The 21603-nt window shown below is 36.1% G+C and overlaps 1 protein-coding gene across 3 annotated transcripts in view; it reads left to right on the forward strand.

Annotated features, from left to right (window-relative positions):
* The window catches only part of LOC127847359 (endoplasmic reticulum resident protein 44-like), a 40792-nt gene that overhangs the window by 2148 nt on the left and 17041 nt on the right, over positions 1-21603 (forward strand). For all 3 annotated transcript variants that reach the window (XM_052379218.1, XM_052379219.1, XM_052379221.1), the window contains exons 2-8: positions 1427-1499; positions 5302-5411; positions 7692-7737; positions 8848-9032; positions 9358-9473; positions 14322-14382; positions 21238-21354. In XM_052379218.1, the coding sequence (XP_052235178.1) occupies positions 1427-1499; positions 5302-5411; positions 7692-7737; positions 8848-9032; positions 9358-9473; positions 14322-14382; positions 21238-21354 (708 nt within the window). The remainder of the gene's footprint in view (positions 1-1426; positions 1500-5301; positions 5412-7691; positions 7738-8847; positions 9033-9357; positions 9474-14321; positions 14383-21237; positions 21355-21603) is intronic.

The following is a 21603-nucleotide window of genomic DNA, read 5'->3' on the forward strand; positions in this document are numbered from 1 at the left end:
TGAATGTGTCAAAACTTTATTCTGTAAAGACTTAATTAGTTTGTAGTTTTTTCAATAGATTTCAGGCGTACTCAGTCCTATTATAATACATACATGCCATACGTCCCGATCTCGGCGGGACAGTCCCGCTTTTGGGCCCTTTGTCCCGCCGTCCCGATATGAGACGATTTGTCCCGACATTCGTAAAAAACGATGTAAGGTCTATAGGTTCCCAATAAAATTCGCTATTCAAGCTCTGTTTCGCTAACACTTACCCCCGCTCATCCCTTTATTTCCCCCAATTAACAATCCGATTCTACTTATCGTGTGTACCAGTGTTGTTTATGACACCTTATCAGCGATTTATCGGCTAATTATTGATTTCATCAGGCATTCACACCATGGTGGTCTTCAAGATAGTGGTCGCTTATTGCTATCGATAGTTGTATTATAATGAAATAAATGTTGAAAATGTGTTTATTTTTGTATTTGTTTAAAACGGTTTACAAAACAATTGTTTTGTAAAATTAACTCTACGTCATTAATGAGTCTTTTACATTCAATGTTTACTTCATAAATAGCGGTATAATCCGAATGTGCAATATACCAAAATCGCAACAAACAGTCCAATAAGTAAATATAATGAGTATTGCTGTCGTAATGTTCTAGATTTTGTACTCTAAAAAGATGAATATTATCCTCGTTGTTTGCTATTGTCTTATTTTATAAAACTGTTATTTTTATGTTTTAGATTCCATGCTTCATATCAAATGTTTTATGTCTTGAATAAAAGTATCAAGAGTATTTGTTAGTAGACCCGAATCGACGCTGCCCTAATTTGACGCTATTTTTGTTTTGCTTCTGTTTGATACATAAGCGACATTCGTTGACGTCATACAATAGCACATGGTACACTACGCACAATTTACTATAGTTGTTGTTTGTTATTTGGAAAATAGCGGGTTAAAAGGTAAGATATGGTTGATTGGTTTGCAATTGATGGATTTTTATGTATTTTACTTAATGCAAAACTTTTGAACACTTTACACCCAATTGTCTTTGTAAATAAGACCGTGGGATCATGCATCGGTTTCGTTTGCAAAAGTTCACTATTTCATTCATAAGTCACGTGACTGCCATTTGACAAAACATCGTATAAATAGATTAATTTTCACTATGAAAAAGGTGTGCGCGTAAACTTTGATTTGAAGTCAGAATATGTTTTTGGTTATGCTGTAATACATTTGACCCAAAAGCGGGACACCTAAAACGATTTATCATTCCACCTTTACAGTAAAGGTGGAATGATAAATCGTTTTAGGTGTCCCGCTTTTGGGTCAAATGTCCCGACAATTTTTTATGGAATGTCCCGCTTTGGACCTAAAAAATTATGGCATGTATGTATTATAATATTTGTAAATTCTCAGTTTGTTTCTTTTTCTTGCAGGTTTGCCTACTGAGCGTTGGAACACGGGCAGAATCACAGGTTCTAACAACCAGTACCTTTAACAATGTTGTTTGTAAGTATGCAGGCTTTTTTCCAGATAATGCTGTGCCTCAGCTTCCAAATCAGTGTCACTGAAATGCTTGATTTTCTGATCATTATTACAGTACACTCCACGCGTTTTCCCCAATTTCCCTCCATACTCCGTGGGGATTGACCTGGAGGGAGATTAAGAAAATCCCGCGAGACGCGGCGTTTGCATGATTTTGGACGCGGCGTTAACGATCGGCAAAACTGATAATCCGACGCGGCGACCCTCAGCGTTGGCAACGCGGGGGAAACTCCGCGTTTTACGAGATAACGATCAATTTAATTTTGTTTGACTTCCTGATTTTCAAATAAAATTACATTTATTACAAGTACATACATGTACATGTAGTATAATATTTACAATTAAAAAAAACCCAAGATAGATCGATCCTGACGTGGTTGTAGAAGTAGTTGTTGTCAGGGATCATATTTTCCCGCAACATCAATCGGTCTGGATATAAATGGGGAAAAAGTATCCGAAAATTTATGACGGAAATCATCACACATTACGTTAAAATATATACCATTAATTTTGCCATTCATGAAGGTGGTATAATAAATGTACAAGTAAAATTCCCTTAGGCATTTTTTTAAAACGGAACATACGAGTTTTCTCAACTGGTTTTATCATTTGCTATTTCATCGTTGTTTCGTGTGCTATTTTATCACACTTTTTTCATCGAACGTTGTCAACATTATTAATCTGTGTAAGTCTATACCAATGTTTTAAATCGTTGTCGACTCAATAATAGCTTACAAACATGCATTGAACCAAACAAATGTCTGTGCGTAGGTTGGCTACTGACAATAACAAAACCAAATAATTAAGAAATAATTTGTGTACGTTATAGTTTGTTGTCAAAATAACCCACGGCCGATAGTTTAGATGCGTAGGGATTAAATCACGAGTGCAAAGCACGAGTGATTTGAAACCACGCATCTAATTTTCCGGTCGTGGGTTATTCAACAACAAACTACAAAGTACACGAATTATTTCGATTCTAACACGTTTTTTACTAAAGATTTATACAATTTATATTATTTTTCTTGTGTACTATTTTATGTGAAGTTCCGCCCATAAAAATAACTTTCGGCTGTTCTGTCGATCAGATCCGCGGTCGACCTTCATTCATAATTACCGGATTATTACGCTGGCGGAAAATGTATCGGCATGTTTTGTTTAGGTACAGAGTGTGCTTTCAGTGTATAAGGTCCGGACGCGTCTTTAATCCGCTGTTCACAAGTTTTTGATTCTTGGCCTGACATGCAATAAGCCGTTCCTGACCGGTTTAGAGACTGCAGCGAATGGTTAATCACACATAATCGAGATAAGAATGTCATTAGGGTGTGTTTGCATGTGCACTGTGTATTCGATTTCATGACATGGGAATCTTAGCAAACAGAATCGGACCGACTGTTTGGGATTTTCAATCGGTCTTTCATGACCCCAATCGGTCTAGGACCGACAAAACCGAAACAAATATGATCCCTGGTTGTTGTATAGAAAACTCGTTGATTTACGACAAACAAAACGTCGTCTTTTAACTAATACTTACCAATTAATATAAACACAGTTTGCAACATTGTTTTTATTTTGATAATTTAATCCAAAGTTTTCATGTTAGCAGGTGATTTTCTATACTGAACATGTAAACAAATGACCAAGGACCCTAAAAATCTCGCAAATCTGTGTGAATTGACAGTTTGACGTAATCAAAGAAAAGCTGCTTCCTGTCTAAAGGCATAACTTACTCAAGTAAACACGTTCAACAAATGCATAAGGAATAGTTTTAATTGTCGGAACAAAGTCAATTCTCTGCTCGCTAATGCATTTATTTTCTCTTAAAAGTTAGGTTATTCCATTGATTGCTAAAAGAAGGTGGTAACTATTGAGTTGATAGTTGCATTTAATATTCACAGTTGTATTCTTGTTGCGTCGACATTCAAAACAATGTTTACCAGTAATTATGGACCAAATCGGCAGAGTGACATTCACACATGTTAATCCCTTTTGTCAAAACACCGCAGACAGCAGACTACACAATAGGTCAGTAGACAAGCTTTGTGTGTTTTCATAACGTCAAACACTTAAAATCCAGTTCCGCCCAGATGTCTTCTTTAATCAGTTTACAGTACAATTACTGTTAAAATAATTACTCTACTAAAATACCGTAACGATAAAGAGTCGGCGTGTTCGATTTGAAATTATTTTGGAGGAAATATCAACTTATTCGTGATATAATTTTGTTAAAAAATACCAAAGAAACTTTGTAACCAAAATCAACAAAATTCAATGTTCTCTGCGCTACAAAGTTTGTATAAAAAAATCAATACACGCGGCAGGAGTATACCTTGACCTTGTACATTTCAGCATAATTTTCGCGCTTTTGTCGGGAAATATACATGATGACTGTATATTGAAAGCATTTGTAAACGTCGTGTTAACATTAAAAATCGTAGTGTGTTTCGGATTACTAATTATTATTCTCATTTGGAAATTTTACGGAACATTTATTATTGTCATATATGTGTTATGATTTAAATATTAATTTGTCAAATGTCTTATATTCATTCATATTGTAGACGTACCTGTGAATTTTCTATAAACAATTATCTTTTTTATACATGTACACAGGGATGTATCATAGATTATACATCCCTGATGTACATGTACATGAACTATAGTTTTTAAACAATTTATTATAACAATGTTTTTATTTTTTTGGCATGCCCAGTAGCACACTACTAACGCGGCGTTGCGCGGCGGTCACTGATAAGAACGGAAATTGTCTGCATTTACCGACTAGGCTAAAGTAATACACGACGCGGGAATTAGCGAACGTGGTGTAATGCCGAGCGTTATATCGAGTTCACCTCGCTCTCTCAACGCCGCGTGAACACTCGCTAGCAGAAAAAACCCCGCGGAGGGAGCGCGTTTTTTGGGGAAAACGCGTGGTGTGTACTGTATTCAGTGCTTGAAATCTTGGCAAGCGCTTGCAAGCTCTGATCTGACTGTCCTTTGCAGTCTGCATACAACCAATCAAATAATGCACGCTCTTATTGCCTGTTTGTGCATAAATGCTCACACAAGGCATAATTGAGATTCATGGATTGTTTCATCCAGATTATTCATGATACCTATGCTTTTGTAGTGCATCAAACAAGAAACAATAACTTGACTTGTCCACTATCCAAGATTAACTGTGTAACATCATGTTCCATCCTTGACAACGTCCTCTCATAGAATTTAACATGACTTGACTTGTCCACTATCCAAGATTAACTGTGTAACGTCATGTTCCATCCTTGACAACATCCTCTCATAGAATTTAACATGAATTGACTTGTCCACTATCCAAGATTAACTGTGTAACGTCATGTTCCATCCTTGACAACATCCTCTCATAGAATTTAACATGACTTGACTTGTCCACTATCCAAGATTAACTGTGTAACGTCATGTTCCATCCTTGACAACATCCTCTCATAGAATTTAACATGATGCCAATACGCAATATATTGGACGCACATGCATACAATACAGTAAAAATATGGACACTAACAAGGTATTAACCAAGGCCCCTCATTTGACGATAAAATCGGTATATAATAACATTGTTTATTGGCTTCATTTCTGGTCTCAGTCTTTTGGGCTGAATGTGTAATTTGGTTATATGACAAAGAAACATTAAGCAGATACAACAATTGCATGCTTGTACCTCACTTTGTTGTTGCAATGTTTACTGGCAAAACCTGTACCTGTATGTTTTTTTTTTCACTGTTCACAGCAACCCATGAGTTGGTGTTTGTGAACTTCTACGCCGACTGGTGCAGGTTTAGTCAGATCCTGGCTCCAGTGTTTGATGAGGCAGCCAAGAAGGTCAAGGAACTCTTTCCAGTAAGTAGTCTTCTTTGTGGAGGGAACTACTTTCATGTTTCTTAACCCTATACCATTAGATATGCATTTTGACCCATTTGTTGTCCCTGAGATAGTTAAATTAAATGGAAAACATTTATTAACTGATACAAGTTTTAATGGTTTCGTTTCCAGCCATAAAATACTGATTAGCAGCAAACAGCATATAGCCATTTAAACTTTGCTTCATTCAGGGGACAAAAATTCCACTCGTCCGCTCGTATTGATGAGTGAAATCTTGAAAGGACGAGTGAATTACCCTAAAGCTCTCGTCCTACAGGACGAGTGAAAAAAGCTTATATTAAATATGTATTTTCTGATCAGTAAGACTCTTTTTCATTAAATAAAATCATTTTCTTAAAGCATATCTACTCCGAAAGAAGAACGCGAATGAACCAGAAATTGTAATTGTAAATTTCATACAGCAGGTGCGCGTTGTTATGCGAGACTGTGTCCCGAGCAAATATTGGCTTTTTGGTGAAAACTTTGCGCGTCAATGTTGACAGAGAACCATCCCACTGCATTCATTTTTAATATTGATTTTTAAAGAATTGTTTAACGGCGAAGTACAGTTTTAAACCAGTCTGAATTTTGTCTGAAAAATGTCTGACATTTGAGCGTTCTTTAACTCTTTCCCCCATAAGAAGCACATTGAAAATGGCTATGTGTAAACAACATAAAACCAGAACAGCCTGCGAGTAACTCGCCGTCTTTTTAGGTTTTATGCTGTTTGCTGCTCATCAGTATCTAAGGGTTGAAAATGAAGCCTTTAAAACTTGAATTAAGTAAGAAAAGTATTTTATTAAATGTAACTTCCTAAGGGGCTACAAATGCGTCAAAATACGTATCTAAGTGGTAAAGGGTTTAAGGGGGCAGAGGCGATGTTAAAACGTCCGAAACGGAAAGCACCCGAGCATTAGAAAAAGAGAAAACACAGCAGTCGGTGTACGATAAGACCAAACGTTCCCGAACTGTCCAAAATGCGTGGTTTTAGCAGTGATATAGGAAACTTTATTAGTCACATCAGCCCTTAGCAATCTTTATTTAACACATATTTGAATGACGAGTGCATGTGTTTGCAGGACCAGTGAAAATTTTAATGCACTCGTCCTGCAGGACGAGTGCAGTTTAGAAATATTTTTTTCCCCTGTTCATTGTAAACATTTTATGAGACATACACTTTTGAAGGTCTTCAAAATGGTTATAATGATTTTTTTACATTAGTAAAGTTGATATTATCAAAGGATTCATTAAAAAAAGCTTGTATTGGCTATGCTATAGTAATTACTACATGACTTGCACTGTGATGTAACTTCCACCAATTGTCAGTTGTCTTCCTCTGAACCTAATTAAATATATATTATCCAGTCATGAATAAATTACTTTCCAAAGATTTGAAAAACATCCAATTTACTATATATTTCAATGCATGAAAATGAATTCACAGGGCTATAGATAACTTTTGGGGTATGTTGGGTAATCAACCCCTGTTTTTGACAACAATAGGGTTTTTGTAAATTCAATAGAGTTTTAGCAAAAATGTTCACCCCCTACTTTTGAGCTTTATAATTGGGTTTTTCACCCCCGGTTTTTTTAACTCAATTGGGTAATTTAGGGAATGACATATATAATATAATAAAAATCTACTAAGAATACTATATTATTTATACAAATGGAATTCAAAAAGGTACCTGTACATAACAACAAACAATTACCGAATTTCTGATCAAAGTTCATTCATTTTTTGCGTTGAATAAGACCGAGTGCGTGAACATTGCTGCACAATTGATGAAGTTATGGCTGTTCAAAGCGATGCACCCCGTTTTGGGGTCATTTTGAGTTGAATAACTTGAAAATGAAAGTAGAAATCGGACGGTTCTACGAATAATTACAAAAATACCCCAAAGATTGATAACCGCTTTTTTTCATAGGACGGAATATAAACTATCCTGTACATTTTTGTGGGGAAAAAAACCAGTCTAAAAAATACGCCCGGTGTTCGTAAGAATTGCGTTTCGTGACACAAGTTTTTTTTTAAGGGAATTATGTTATTAAATTTTTATTTGCGTTTTTGTACACTTTATTTTGAATTTAATTAGGTTTTTGGTTCTTTTAATTGCGTAATAACGCAGATACATGTAGGCTTGTTATCTAAAGCCCTGATTCATGTCATCTAACACGTCAATAAACAACAGTATAGTAAAGAATAATAGTAGTGAGAGTTCAACTTTTTCTCTTATTATTTCATGATTTTTTCTTCAGGACCAGGGAAAGGTAGCCTTTGGGAAGGTGGATTGTGACAGGGAAAGTAAGTAGACATTGTTGGCTAGACACACTTGCATTTTTGCTCATGATAGTCTTGTCAAATATCTGTATTACATGTATCAGGGCTTATTTCTTGATTTGGGGAAAGGACCTGGCCTTCCATTTATGGGAAGAAATTATCAGCAAAACTGAAAAAAGGTGAAGACATTTCCCAAATAAAGCTTGAAATTTGGGGTAATTTACATCTTTTTAAGGAAATTCTATTAGGGAAGAGCTTATCTCTTTGGGGAAGGGGCCTAAAATATAAGGCTCTTGCTCAAGAATGAAAAAAACAAACCCTGATTATGCTTGTAGTGTTCTGGTAAACTTTGGCATAAAATTTCTCCGTGCTAACAAGTAGCATTTTCTATATAAAATCACAATAATGATTTGTATAGCTTGTTTTGTTAAATGTTAGAATGACATTACACAGTGTTTCTTTTTCTCACCTATTTGGAAATGGGGCCGGTTCACTTTGGATTGGGAAAAACACTGTTACATATTCCTTAATTTGAGAAAAAGTAAACATTGCCAACATTGAAAACAGAAAATATTCAGAGAATAATACCAATTGTGAACTTTGATGTTATACTGTATGCACTGTTTACACATTTTTCTTGAGTAATATTATCAGAAAACAGACACTCATAGATGGTTAATAATCCAGGTCAAAAATTAATTAATAGTTTGTTAGCTAGTAAATTGAATATGGGCCCGAGGTGGCAAAATCGGCTTTCAGTATTGACCCAGTTTCCTCAGAACGCCCCACAAATACTGCATGCTCAATTGACCGTTTGAGTCTGAACTTGCAGCAGCCATCTAAAGCCAGTACCACATTTTCACATACCCATCTCTTTAAAGAAGAAATGTTGATGAAATGTTCACTGGAACTCAAAATATAATTGTGAAGAGAACCTTAACACAGTTGTGAAGGAGCCCATGGTCACAGTCATTTTATAAAACGCTGACCATTTACTATGTGTATCTAACCTCCTTGCAAGCGTCCATGTCAATGCAGTAGCACATCTCCAAGTACCCAACACTGATGCTGTTCCGTAACAGTCAAGCTGTCTATAATGAGAACAGTCGATTAACTTTACACAAACTCTTGCAGCGTCCATCTCTACCCAGTACCACATCTCCAAGTACCCCACACTGAAGCTTTTCCGTAATGGTCAGGCTGTGAAGAAAGAGTACAGGGGTCAAAGGTCGGTGGAGGCCCTCACGGAGTTTGTACGCAAGCAGCTGGAGGACACAGTGCAGCAGCATGGCAAGCTGGAGGAGCTCGATGAACTGCAGGTATGGTTAAGTTAAAACCTAGTTATTTAAACTCAAGTGCATCGAAAGTGAAAAGCTTATTGAAATGTTTGAGAGTCTATTTCCTTGGTGTCTTTTGTGGAGATCTAAGGCTGCTCCTACAGTTGGGATGGAACCCATGACCTCCCTTTCCTTATCTGGTTTAAATGCTATATTATTTTATTTCTTTGTCCATTAATGAACCAATAAAAGAATTGCTCCAGTATAAGTTGTTGGTAATTTGGCATTATGAAAGCCCCTGGGATGTAGATTTGTTCTGCTTATGTATGTGTAATAAGAACTTTAAGAATCTTTGTTGTGTTTATAGGACAAGAAGCGGAACATGATCGGCTATTTCTCAGACAAGGAGACAGACAGTTACAAGACATACCGCCGTGTAGCAATGCAACTTCGGGATGACTGTGTGTTCCATGCAGCTGTTGGGTGAGTGTGTATCAGCAGCGTTCCGGGAAAACTGTGCTTAAAGTGTTGTCCCAAATTTGCACAGGCTAATCAGGGACAACACTTTCTGCTTTTATAGATTTTTTGTTTTAATGAAGTCTCTTCTTAACAAAAATCCATTCTAAGCAAAAAGTATTGTCTCAGATGAGCCTGTCCTGATTGCACAGGACCGTCAGGGAGGACACTTTATGCACATGAATTGTCCTTTTCCCATCAGAAGCTAAGTGAAAATGGCTTTAGCAACCAGCATTAAACCAGAACAGCCTGCAAGTAACTCGCAGTCTGTTCAGCTTTTATGCTGTGTGCCGCTCATCAGTATCTTTAGGTTGGAAATAAAGCCTTTAAAACTCTAACTTATAAAGAAGATTTTAAATGTAATTAGAGACTACAAACGCATCAATGTGCATTTATAAAGGTTAAAGGATTAATACCAGTTTTCAACTCAATATATGACAACAAGGCTCAAATGATAACATTTTTGGGAAGTGATGCACTTTATAAGGCAGGCATGATAACTTAATGGTTCCTTAAGTAGTATTTTGTAGTAAAGATGATATAGGAGTTTTCTCTGAAATTCACATGCACAGCACGCATTTAAGGGGCTAATGGCTGGGGCTAATTTATATCCCAATTAAGGGTTGCAATTGGTGCTTGTATGACAGTACAAATATTTATTAACGGGTTTTTCAAAAACAACAGTGTCCAAAGTAGTTTCTGTTTTGGTGACGTGGATGATTCATTATTTTAAAGATTTGCCATCAAAAGATGTGAGAACTACCTTATATATAAATTTGTCTATTTTCGCTTTAGTTGATAATATGAACTTGGGCCTAATGTTTTGTCATATAACATTATTGCATATGGTTCACTTATTTTCTCATTAAACAGCTGTTTCACTAAATATCCCTGAGGTAATATAACATCTGGTGTATAATTGTGTTTTAGTGCTGTAATGATTTGAACAATATACAATGTACAACTATTGATATTTGGAACAAATATAATCAAGCATGATATGGTATTACAAGTAGTTCATTTCATCATGCATATCATTAAATGTTGCTGCTTGTCTTTTGATGCATAATTATCAGAATAGATTTCTTATGTGCATAATGTGCCAATTGGTGGTAAATTTAAAAAAAAAGATTTTTAGCTCATCTATTTTTTGAAAAAAAAATATGAGCTATTGTCATCACCTTGGCGTCGGCGTCTGCGTCGGCATCGGCGTCGGCGTTGGCGTCGGTTAAGTTTTGCGTTTAGGTCCACTTTTTAACCAGGTTTTCCGAAGGAAAAAACTGGTTATTAGATTGGCGAATGCGGGCGGGCTGGCTGGCTGGCGGGCTGGCTGGCTGGCGGGCTGGCTGGCTGGCTGGCGGGCTGGCGGAATAAGCTTGTCCGGGCCATAACTATGTCGTTCATTGTCAGATTTTAAAATCATTTGGCACATTTGTTCACCATCATTGGACGGTGTGTCGCGCAAAATAATTATGTCGATATCTCCAAGGTCAAGGTCACACTTTGAGTTCAAAGGTCAAAAATGGCCATAAATGAGCTTGTCCGAGCCATAACTATGTCGTTCATCGTCAGATTTTAAAATTATTTGGCACATTTGTTCACCATCATTGGACGGTGTGTCGCGCGAAATAATTACGTCGATATCTCCAAGGTCAAGGTCACACTTTGAGTTCAAAGGTCAAAAATGGCCATAAATGAGCTTGTCCTGGCCATAACTATGTCATTCATTGTGAGATTTTAAAATCATTTGGCACATTTGTTCACCATCATGGGACGGTGTGTCCTACGAAAGAATCACGTCAATATCTCCAATGTCAAGGTCACCACGACTAAAAATAGATTTAAAAAAAAAAAAAAAACTTACAAAGGGGGTTAATTTTTTTGGTCATTTCAAAAGTTCAGTTTGAGTTTTCTCCCTTTATCAGATTTTTTTTTCACAATGAAAACCTGGTTTTGTGACAATTTTGTCCCTTGTCTCAGAAAGTATCAATGCTATTGCATTCAAACTTGGTACACTTACTTACTATCATGAGGGGACTCGGCAGGCAAAGTTAGATAACTCTGGCGTGCATTTTGACTGAATTATGTGCCCTTTTTATACTTAGAAAATTGAAAATTTTGGTTAAGTTTTGCGTTTAGGTCCACTTTTTTCAGAAAGTATCAATGCTATTGCATTCAAACTTGGTACACTTACTTACTATCATGAGGGGACTGGGCAGGCAAAGTTAGATAACTCTGGCGTGCATTTTGACAGAATTATGTGCCCTTTTTATACTTAAATTGAAAATTTTGGTTAAGTTTTGTGTTTAGGTCCATTTTATTCCTTAAGTATCAAAGCTATTGCTTTCATACTTGAAACACTTAATAACTATCATAAGGGGACTGTGCAGGCAAAGTAATGTAACTCTGACTGGCATTTTGACAGAATTATGTGCCCTTTTTATACTTAGAAAATTGAAAATTTGGTTATGTTTTGTGTTTAGGTCCACTTTATTCCTACAGTATCAAAGCTATTGCTTTCATACTTGCAACACTTATTAACTATCGTAAGGGGACTGTGCAGGCAAAGTTATGTGACTCTGACTGGCATTTGGACGGAATTATGGGCCCTTTATACTTAGAAAATTGAAAGTTTGGTTAAGTTTTGTGTTTTGGTCCACTTTACCCCTAAAGTATCATAGATATTGCTTTCATACTTGGAACACTCGCAAACTGTCATAAGGGTACAGTATAAGGACAAGTTGCATAACTCTGGATGTCATTTTTTACGGAATTATGGCCCTTTTTTGACTTAGTAACTTTGAATATATGGTTAAATTTTGTGTTTCCATCCACTTTACTTCTTAAGTATCAAGGCTATTGCTTTCAAACTTCAAATACTTATACTTTCATGCTATCATGAGGTTACTGTACCTGGCAAGTTGAATTTTACCTTGACCTTTGAATGACCTTGACTCTCAAGGTCAAATTATAAAATTTTGCTAAAATTGCCAGAACTTCTTTATTTATGATTAGATTTGATTGATACTTTGACAAAACTACTCTTACCTGACATACCACAATAGACTCCATCCAAACCATGGCCCGTGCCCCCCCCCCCCTCCCCCCCCCCCCCGAATCCCCCCCCCATTTTTTTTTTTTTTAAGATCATCTCACAAATGACCACCACACCCGCACACTATACCCCCCCCCCCCCCCCCCCCCCCCCGCCACCCCACCCCCTCCCCAAATTTTTTTTAACCGGTTAAAAAACAAAACTATTTATTTTGATTATTTTATGTTTGAAATACCATCCAACCATCGCACCCAAGAATCCCCCCCACCCCCCCTCCCCCCACCCCCCACCCGAATCCCCCCCCTAATTTTTTTTTTTTTTTTTTTTTTTTAAGATCATCTCACATATTACCACCACACCCTCACACTATACCCCCCACCTCACCCCCCCCCCCCCCAATTTTTTTTTTGAAACTGTTAAAAAACACAAATATTTATTTTTATTATTTTATGTTTGAAATACCCTCCAACCATCGCACCCAAGAATCCCCACCCCCACCCCCCCCACCCCCCCACCCCCCCACAACCCCCCCACCCCCGATTTTTTTTTTGCATTTTTTTGCATTTTTGGAACATAATGTAATAAATGTCCACACCCCCACACAATGCACCCCTCTTCACTCCACCCCTCCCTCCTTTGTGATTGAAAATGAGAGTCCCTTCACCTTTAAAAAGAAAATAGATGAGCGGTCTGCACCCGCAAGGCGGTGCTCTTGTTTATTAATATATTACCTTTGTCCTCCTACATAGTGTAAACAGACTATGTACAAATATTGCTGATATAATTTTCAATTTGTCCATATGTTTAATGTGCGAACTGTAAGGTTTATTACCACTTTAATTTGAAATTCACAACTGCTTAGAACAGGGCAGTTTCATAAATTATTAAGTTTCAAATAATTTTGGTTGGTTAAAAAGATCCAGGAAATAAACACAATTTAAGACAGAATCGCCATTCCAATTTTACCACATTTTTAGTCCCGTGGAGCACCTGTTATTGATCAAATGCTTGGGTTATTGTTCAGACATTACGGCATTGTGTTTGGATCTCAACAAGTTTAACCTCTCCCACTCAGACACAAAGTGAAAATTGCTATGTGCAAACAGCAGAAAAACAAAGCAGCCTGCGAGTAACTTGCAGGCTGTTCAGGTTTTATGCTGTTTGCTGCTCATCAGTATCTAAGGATTGGAAATGAAGCCTTTAAAACTTGAATATAGTAAGAAAGGTCTTTAATTTAACTTAACTTTCTAAGGGACAACAAGTGCGTCAAACTTTGTATCTAAGTTGTAAAGGGTTAAGAGTAAAACAATGGTATCTAGGAAACATTTCAGATAATAAAGGTTTGTACTCAATGCTGTACAATGGGCAATATCATGATTGTATTGTGCCACATGCCTAAAGCACTTAGTTTTATTTCAGTGGGTTGTATAAGGTTTGAAAATGAGAAAGTGCTTATATTAGATGATGGGTCATGCTCCACTGTAAATTTAACCTCAATGTGGGAAAACCTGGGCCTAACAAATGTTCGTTAAGTGTGGTCCCAGATAAGTGTGTGCAGTCAGCACAGGGTATTAAGAGACAACACTTTATGATTTATGGAATTTTTCATATAAAGGAAGTCTCTTCTTAGTAAACTCAGTTTATTCAGAAAGTGTTGGCCCTGATTGCACTGGCTAATCTGGGACAACATTTTACACACATGCATAAGATTCAATAGATGTTATTATGTAAACTAAATGACTGTTTATTTAACTTTCCAGTCCTATATCAGATGGTGAGAGGGCCGGGGCTGAATCAAAAATTGTGTTCCGTCCACCAAATGTGAGTGGTGTAAATTTTTATGAAATGACAATGTCAGGGCTCGAAATTAACACTCGCACACTCGCAAAATGCGAGTAAAAAATACCGAATGCGAGTCAAGTTTTAAGCCACTAGTATTTTTTTGCAAGTAAATAGTGAAAAGAAATTAGTAGGTATAATGCTGCTCGACACATGATCACTAAATCTTAGGTCAATTTATAGAACGCCCAAGAACCCTTATGCGTAAGCGCGCACCTTGTATGTAGACTGGTATATACAGACACGCGGATGGTATTGGTACAAAGGAAGTGAAACAGTCGACTATTCACACATGTTCATTGAAGCGAAAAATAACTTGTCACTTTATTCCCACAGACGGAAATAACACAAAATATACATAATACAAAAGATAAAGCAAAGTTAACCGTTTAGTTAGAAAAAACAGATTTTAAATCCTTCTATGAAAACAGTGAATTAGTGGAAAAAATAACTTAAAATAAGACTAAAACTTGTTATAGATGAAGATGGTCAATCAACCTAATGTGGGCCCTTGTGGTACAAGGAACTGATATCTTTGTATGGTTGCAGAAATAAAATGTGTATACATGTTAAGTACTTTTATTTTGTTTAAATAGAACTAAACTAAAAACCAAGGGTTTTTTATGTTTCCATCAAAATTTGCGAGAATGTTTTTGATTTTGCGAGTTGGTATTAAAGCTGCTCGCAATTTTTTGCAAGTAGAAAAAAAAGTTAAATTCGAGCCCTGAATGTCCGTTTTTTTAATTTCCCAGATTTTTTAAAACAGCTTTTACCCTTCTTTATTATGATATCTGTCAATTATTGAGAATATTATTATTGTAATTGCATCAGTTAAATAAAATTTGACCCATAATAAATATATCTACAAGGAAAAATACTATTGTGATAGCTAAAAACACTATCACAATAGTACTGCAATTGTAAAAAAAACTCATGATTTTTAGCTCGACTATTATATATGAAATATATATAGTGGAGCTATCCTACTCACCCTGGCGTCGGCGTTTCCGTTTCCGTGCAAATGTTTAAGTTTTCGTACTACCCCAAATATTTTCAATGTCCCTTGACATATTGCTTTCATATTTTGCATACTTGTTTACCATCATGACCCCAACCTATAAACAAGAGCAGACACAGGGATTTCAATAGACGCAGAATCCTGCGTTTTGACGCGAGCAAATTAAAAATGACTTGTTTTTGACGCAACCCTTTTTTCTGCCGTGCGTCATTTTGACGCATCGAAAATTTGACCTGTGCGTCAGTCAGTTAACATCTCAAGTTCCATGGTAATAAATCCCGCTGTGCTCCGTATTGAAAGTAATGTTTCAGTATTCGAAACTCTGTCTATAATAGAGGGAATACCCCGGGTGTTGTTGATCTTATCTCATCTCTTCCAATACACGTGTCACCGTCTAAATAGTGTGTGCGCACTAACTGGGTAATTAGCAGCAGTGATTACGTGATGATTGATTGACCATCCGATAATTGCAGTTGTTTTTTTTGCAGACGGCACGATTAAAGAAAGTCGGCAAAAGTAATTAAAGAAAAAACAAAATTGATCTAAGGTCTAATAATTACGTAGATCCACTAGTCCAGCGAGTTTTGTCATTTGTTATTCCACCGATAATTACGAGTAACACCCGTCTTATATAAACTGGAATCTCAGTTAATTTTTTATACTAACAAGTCATAATGCTACACATAAAAATTGAGAAAACACATTTCCTCGATTAGATGTAAATTATCCGAGTAGAATTAAATTGCTACGTCATGACCTTCGACATTGTAAATGGCCGACGAAACATTTAACCCGCGTTCAATTCAAAGCTGGCGATTCAAATTGCAAGTTATTGTGATTCAATAATGGAGAAAGCATTAAATGGATTTAACAAACATTTGATAAGGTTTGTTAAACCAGATAACAACAAGAAAAATTTGGATTATTAAAGAATAACTACTACGAGTAAGAAATTCTTAAGTGTACATATTTCGGACATGTATAGTATTCGGATAAACAGTAATAGATATACTAGATGTTCCATGCATTTAAAATTTTAAATTGTGTTTTGTTTGAAAAGCTATCATAGGGATGATGATGATAATATAATGACGATAAATATGTGATGAAAACGTGCTACGGGTACATATATTTAAATTACTTAAATGTGTTAAAAGTCTTAAATGTGTTATAATATTAATAAGGAAGTATATTTTAATGTGCCAATTCATTAAAATATTTTGTGTTATGTATCATGGCATGGTATTGTTATTTAATAAAGCAGTAAAACTTTTTAAGATATTGTGTTACTCATAGAGCATATTTTATCTAAACAATTGAATAATACAGACAAAAACACAATAAACGCGCTTCAAAATTGACCCCAATATTTTTCAATTTGACTCTTCAAAATTTCAGTCCAGGGGTCATTGACTCCTGGTTTTTAAAATCTATTGAAATCCCTGAGACAACTGTATCAAGCATTTTGACAGAATTATTGCCCCATTTATACTTACATGTACATGTAGAATATGCATATTATTGATAAATCTATGTTAAAGTGTGCGTACTACCCCAAATATTTCCTGTGTACCTTGACATATTGCTTTCATATTTTGCATACTTGTTTACCAACATGACCCCAACCTATAAAGAAGAGCAGACAACTGTATCAAGCATTTTGACAGAATTATGGCCCCTTTTATACGTAGATAATTGAACATTTTGCTTAAATTGCCATAACTTCTTTATCAGGGGTGTGATTTTTCCGCGGATCCGCGGATTTCCGCGGATCGGGTTGTCCCGGATGTCACTTCTGAGATTTGCGTAAATTCGTTTTAAAAAATGTGGGGGAGAGGGGCTACCACCGATTCCACGGACGTATTTCATAAGCGGCCCGAAATATCCGCGGCCCGCGAAATCTCTCCGCATTTTACACTGGTAGATTCTGCCTAAGCATTTTTATTTTAAAACGAGCCATATAATTGGCTGTCGTTTCCCAATCTTCCAATTAAAATCGTGTTCTTAAAATGCGCTCTGTGATTTGTTTGCAAATGGCGCCGTTGTGAAGAGAAAATTAAGATTATTGAAATAACAAATAGCAATCGAATAAACGACTGACATCACCTAGTCTGATAGGAATAATGAAATGTGTTTGTCAAAAAAAAGACTACGTTTTAGATACAAGCAACACATATTTTGTTAGGAAATGTGCCCACTGAATTTGTGTCACGGAAACCAGTGTTTGCAAATTGGAGTGTAGTCTACTCGCGAAGTAAAACAATTTAGAGAGTATCGTTCGAACATGGAAATAGACAAACATGATTTGATTTTTATATGTCTGTGGGTCTGTGTATAATCAGATTCATATGCATATTCTGCTTTATTATGTTTGTCACGCTGTTCAGTTAACTGAAATAGCTTTGAACTGAGTGAAGATGTGAAATGCAAGATATTGAAAGGTAAACAAATTAAATATATTGATTTAACTCAGTTAATACATCATTAACACCAGAAGAACACTAAAGTGTGTTTGTTTATATTTAGTCTATTAACTGTCATTCAATACATTGAAAAACTGCTGCTATTGATCACAATAAATACTTAACTGTTTACTTTGCATCCTCAGTATGTTTAGTTAAATGTGAAGTTTAACAGGTTTTTATAAAGAAATATTGTTATGAAGTTCAAAAAGTTGTTTATTTAAATGTCTGTTTTTATGTTTGTCATTGCGTTATGCGCGCCATTCGCGTAGTCAACAGAATTTTCCTCCCCTCTGACTTTGCCTCAATCACACCCCTGTTTATTTATGATCAGATTTCATTAATACTTTGACAAAACAACACTTACCTGAATACCGCAATGGATTCCACCCAAACAAAACTCCATGCCCCAACCCAGAATCCCTGCCCCCACCCCCCCCCCAAAAATTTTTTTTTTCCCCTTTTTTTTATTTTTGAAAGATCATCTTATAAATGACCACACCCCATATTATACCCCCCCCTACCCCCCCTACCCCCCCTTTTTTTAGCTCGCTTTTTGTCCGTCGTGCGTCGTGCGTTGTGTGGCGTCAACATTTGCCTTGTTAACTCTCTAGAGACCACATTTATTGTCCAATCTTCATGAAATTTGGTCAGAAGATTGGTCTCAATGATATCTTGGATGAGTTCGAAAATGGTAACGTTTGCTTGAAAAACATGGCTGCCAAGGGGCGTGGCATTTTTCCTTATATGGCTATATATGGCTATAGTAAAATCTTGTTAACACTCTAGAGGCCACATTTATTGTCTGATCTTCATGAGACTTGGTCAGAAAATTCATCCCAATAATATCTTGGACGAGTTTGAAAATGATGCTGGTTGATTGAAAAACATGGCTGCCAGGGGGCGGGGCATTTTTCCTTATATGGCTATAGTAAAACCTTGTTAACACTCTAGAGGCTACATTTATTTTCCGAGCGTCATGAAACTTGCTCAGATGATTTGTCCCAATGAGATCTTGGATGAGTTGTAAATGGTAACCTTTGCTTGAAAAACATGGCTGCCAAGGGGCAGGGCATTTTTCCTTATATGGCTATATATGGCTATAGTAAAATCTTGTTAACACTCTAGAGGCCACATTTATTGTCCAATCTTCATGAAACTTGGTCAGAAAATTCATCCCAATAATATCTTGGACGAGTTCGAAAATGATGCGGGTTGGTTGAAAAACATGGCCGCCACGGGGCGGGGCATTTTTCCTTATATGGCTATAGTAAAACCTTGTTAACACTCTAGAGGCCACATTTATTTTCCGATCTTCATGAAACTTGCTCAGAAGATTTGTCCCAATGATATCTTAGATGAGTTAAAAAATGGTTACCTTTGCTTGAAAAACATAGCCGCCATGGGGCGGGCATTTTTCCTTATATGGCTATATATGGCTATAGTAAAATCTTGTTAACACTCTAGAGGCCACATTTATAGTCCAATCTTCATGAAACTTAGTCAGAAGATTCATCCCAATAATATCTTGGACGAGTTCGAAAATGATGCCGGTTGGTTGAAAAACATGGCCTCCAGTGGGCAGGGCATTTTTCCTTATATGGCTATAGTAAAAACTTGTTAACACTCTAGAGGCCACATTTATTGTCCAATCTTGATGAAATATGGTCAGAATATTTGTCTTAATGATATCTTGCATGAGTTCGAAATGGTTACGTTTGCTTGAAAAACATGGCTGCAAAGGGGCGGGGCATTTTTCCTTATAGGGCAATATTAGGCTATAGTAAAATCTTGTTAACACTTTAGAGGCCACATTTATAGTCCGATCTTCATGAAACTCGCATGAAATCCCAATAATATCTTTGACGAGTTCAAAAATGATGCCGGTTGGTTGAAAAACATGGCCACCACGGGGGCAGTGCTATTTTCCTTAGATGGCTATAGTAAAACCTTGTTAACACTCTAGAGGTCACATTTATTTTCCGATCATCATGAAACTTGGTCAGAAGATTTGTCCCAATGATATCTTGGATGAGTTCGAAAATGGTTTTGGTTGCTTTAAAAACATGGCCACCAGGGGCGGGGCATTTTTCCTTATATGGCTATAGTAAAACCTTGTTAACACTTTAGAGGCCACATTTATTGTCCAATCTTCATGAAATTTGGTCAGAAGATTGGTCTCAATGATATCTTGGATGAGTTTGAAAATAATTATGTTTGCTTGAAAAAATTGGCTTCCAAAGGGCGGGGTATTTTCCCTTATATGGCTATAGTAAAACCTTGTTAACACTCCAGAGGCCACATTTATTTTCCGATCTTCATGAAACTTGGTCAGAAGATTTGTCCCAATAATATCTTGTTATCTCAGGTGAGCGACTTTGGGCCTTTTAGGCCCTCTTGTTTTTGAAAGATCGTTTAATAAATGACTACACCCCACATTATACCCCCCTCTCAACCCCCCCTACCCCCCCCCCCCCAAAAAAAAAAAAATAAATATTTTTTTTTTCCTTTTTTTATTTTTGAAAGATCGTCTAATATATTATTGAATATGAACAATTTCCCCATGATGGCTTACATTATACTGTCAAGCACTCGAATAGTCGAGCGCGCTGTCCTCTGACAGCTCTTGTTTTTAAGTGTAACAAACTGTGCATACAAATACAGGGAAGATATTGTCACAATTGTATTACAGTAGATTTCATTTCATTTAAAAGCTCTTTGGTCATGTACGGTTATTCACTTATCCGGAGTATTCAGTTACATTGAAATATTTCTCATTTATTTTACTGTAAAGAATGTATATTGGTCTTAATTGTCAAAACAGTAGATTATATATTATGTTAAATTACAATGTTATGTAAAACTAAATCTTGTGAACAAAAGATAGTCTTTTAGGCTTTTTTTTTCATGAAATTTACATGTGAATGGTGCATCTAAAAAATCAATTCACTTGAGAAAACAGATCTTTGGCTAAATTGAATCTTATAAATTTTATGCACACATTGATTTGATATTTTAATTTATTCAATGCACTTTGATACAAAACTGGAATTGATTTAAAAAAATACTTTAGCAATAAACATGAAACATAAATGACATATTAACAGAATACAAAGTCATACAAACAAAACATATAAAACATAACTGTACACATAGCTCAATATATATTGAATCAAGTCATCATTAAAGTTTTAACAAAATGATTTGCATAAAATTGCCTAGGTTATTATACAAATCGATTTGTTCAAACTTTATTGACATCCCAGCTTTATTCTTTAACCATGTACTAAATGCTCACATGTACATTCTTTGTTTCGTAGCTTCTCAGATTTAAATATACGATTGTTTTGTATGTAGACCCGTCATGAGGACGTAGGCTACACTGGGGAGACCCACAACTTTGATTTCATGGCACAGTGGATGCACGACAGATGTGTGCCGTTAGTACGTGAAATCACTTTTGAAAATGCTGAGGTATGCTCTAATATTCTATTTTGTCTATAGAAAGTCTGTTGTTTTGAAATTTAATATGTTGTGCATGTGCTAATTAGTTTAATTGTGAACACTTTTAACATAGAAGTGTGGAAATATTTATAATATTACTACTATTTGCTTTTAAAGTTTGCTTTTCACAAGCAATGCTCTAAGAATAGGGGAATTTATGCATGTGAAGTCAGCACAGGCTAATCTGTGATAAGTCTATTCTTTACGAAAATCTAGTCC

Source organism: Dreissena polymorpha, chromosome 10 (genome assembly GCF_020536995.1).
Source record: "Dreissena polymorpha isolate Duluth1 chromosome 10, UMN_Dpol_1.0, whole genome shotgun sequence".
NCBI classification, from domain to species: domain Eukaryota; kingdom Metazoa; phylum Mollusca; class Bivalvia; order Myida; family Dreissenidae; genus Dreissena; species Dreissena polymorpha.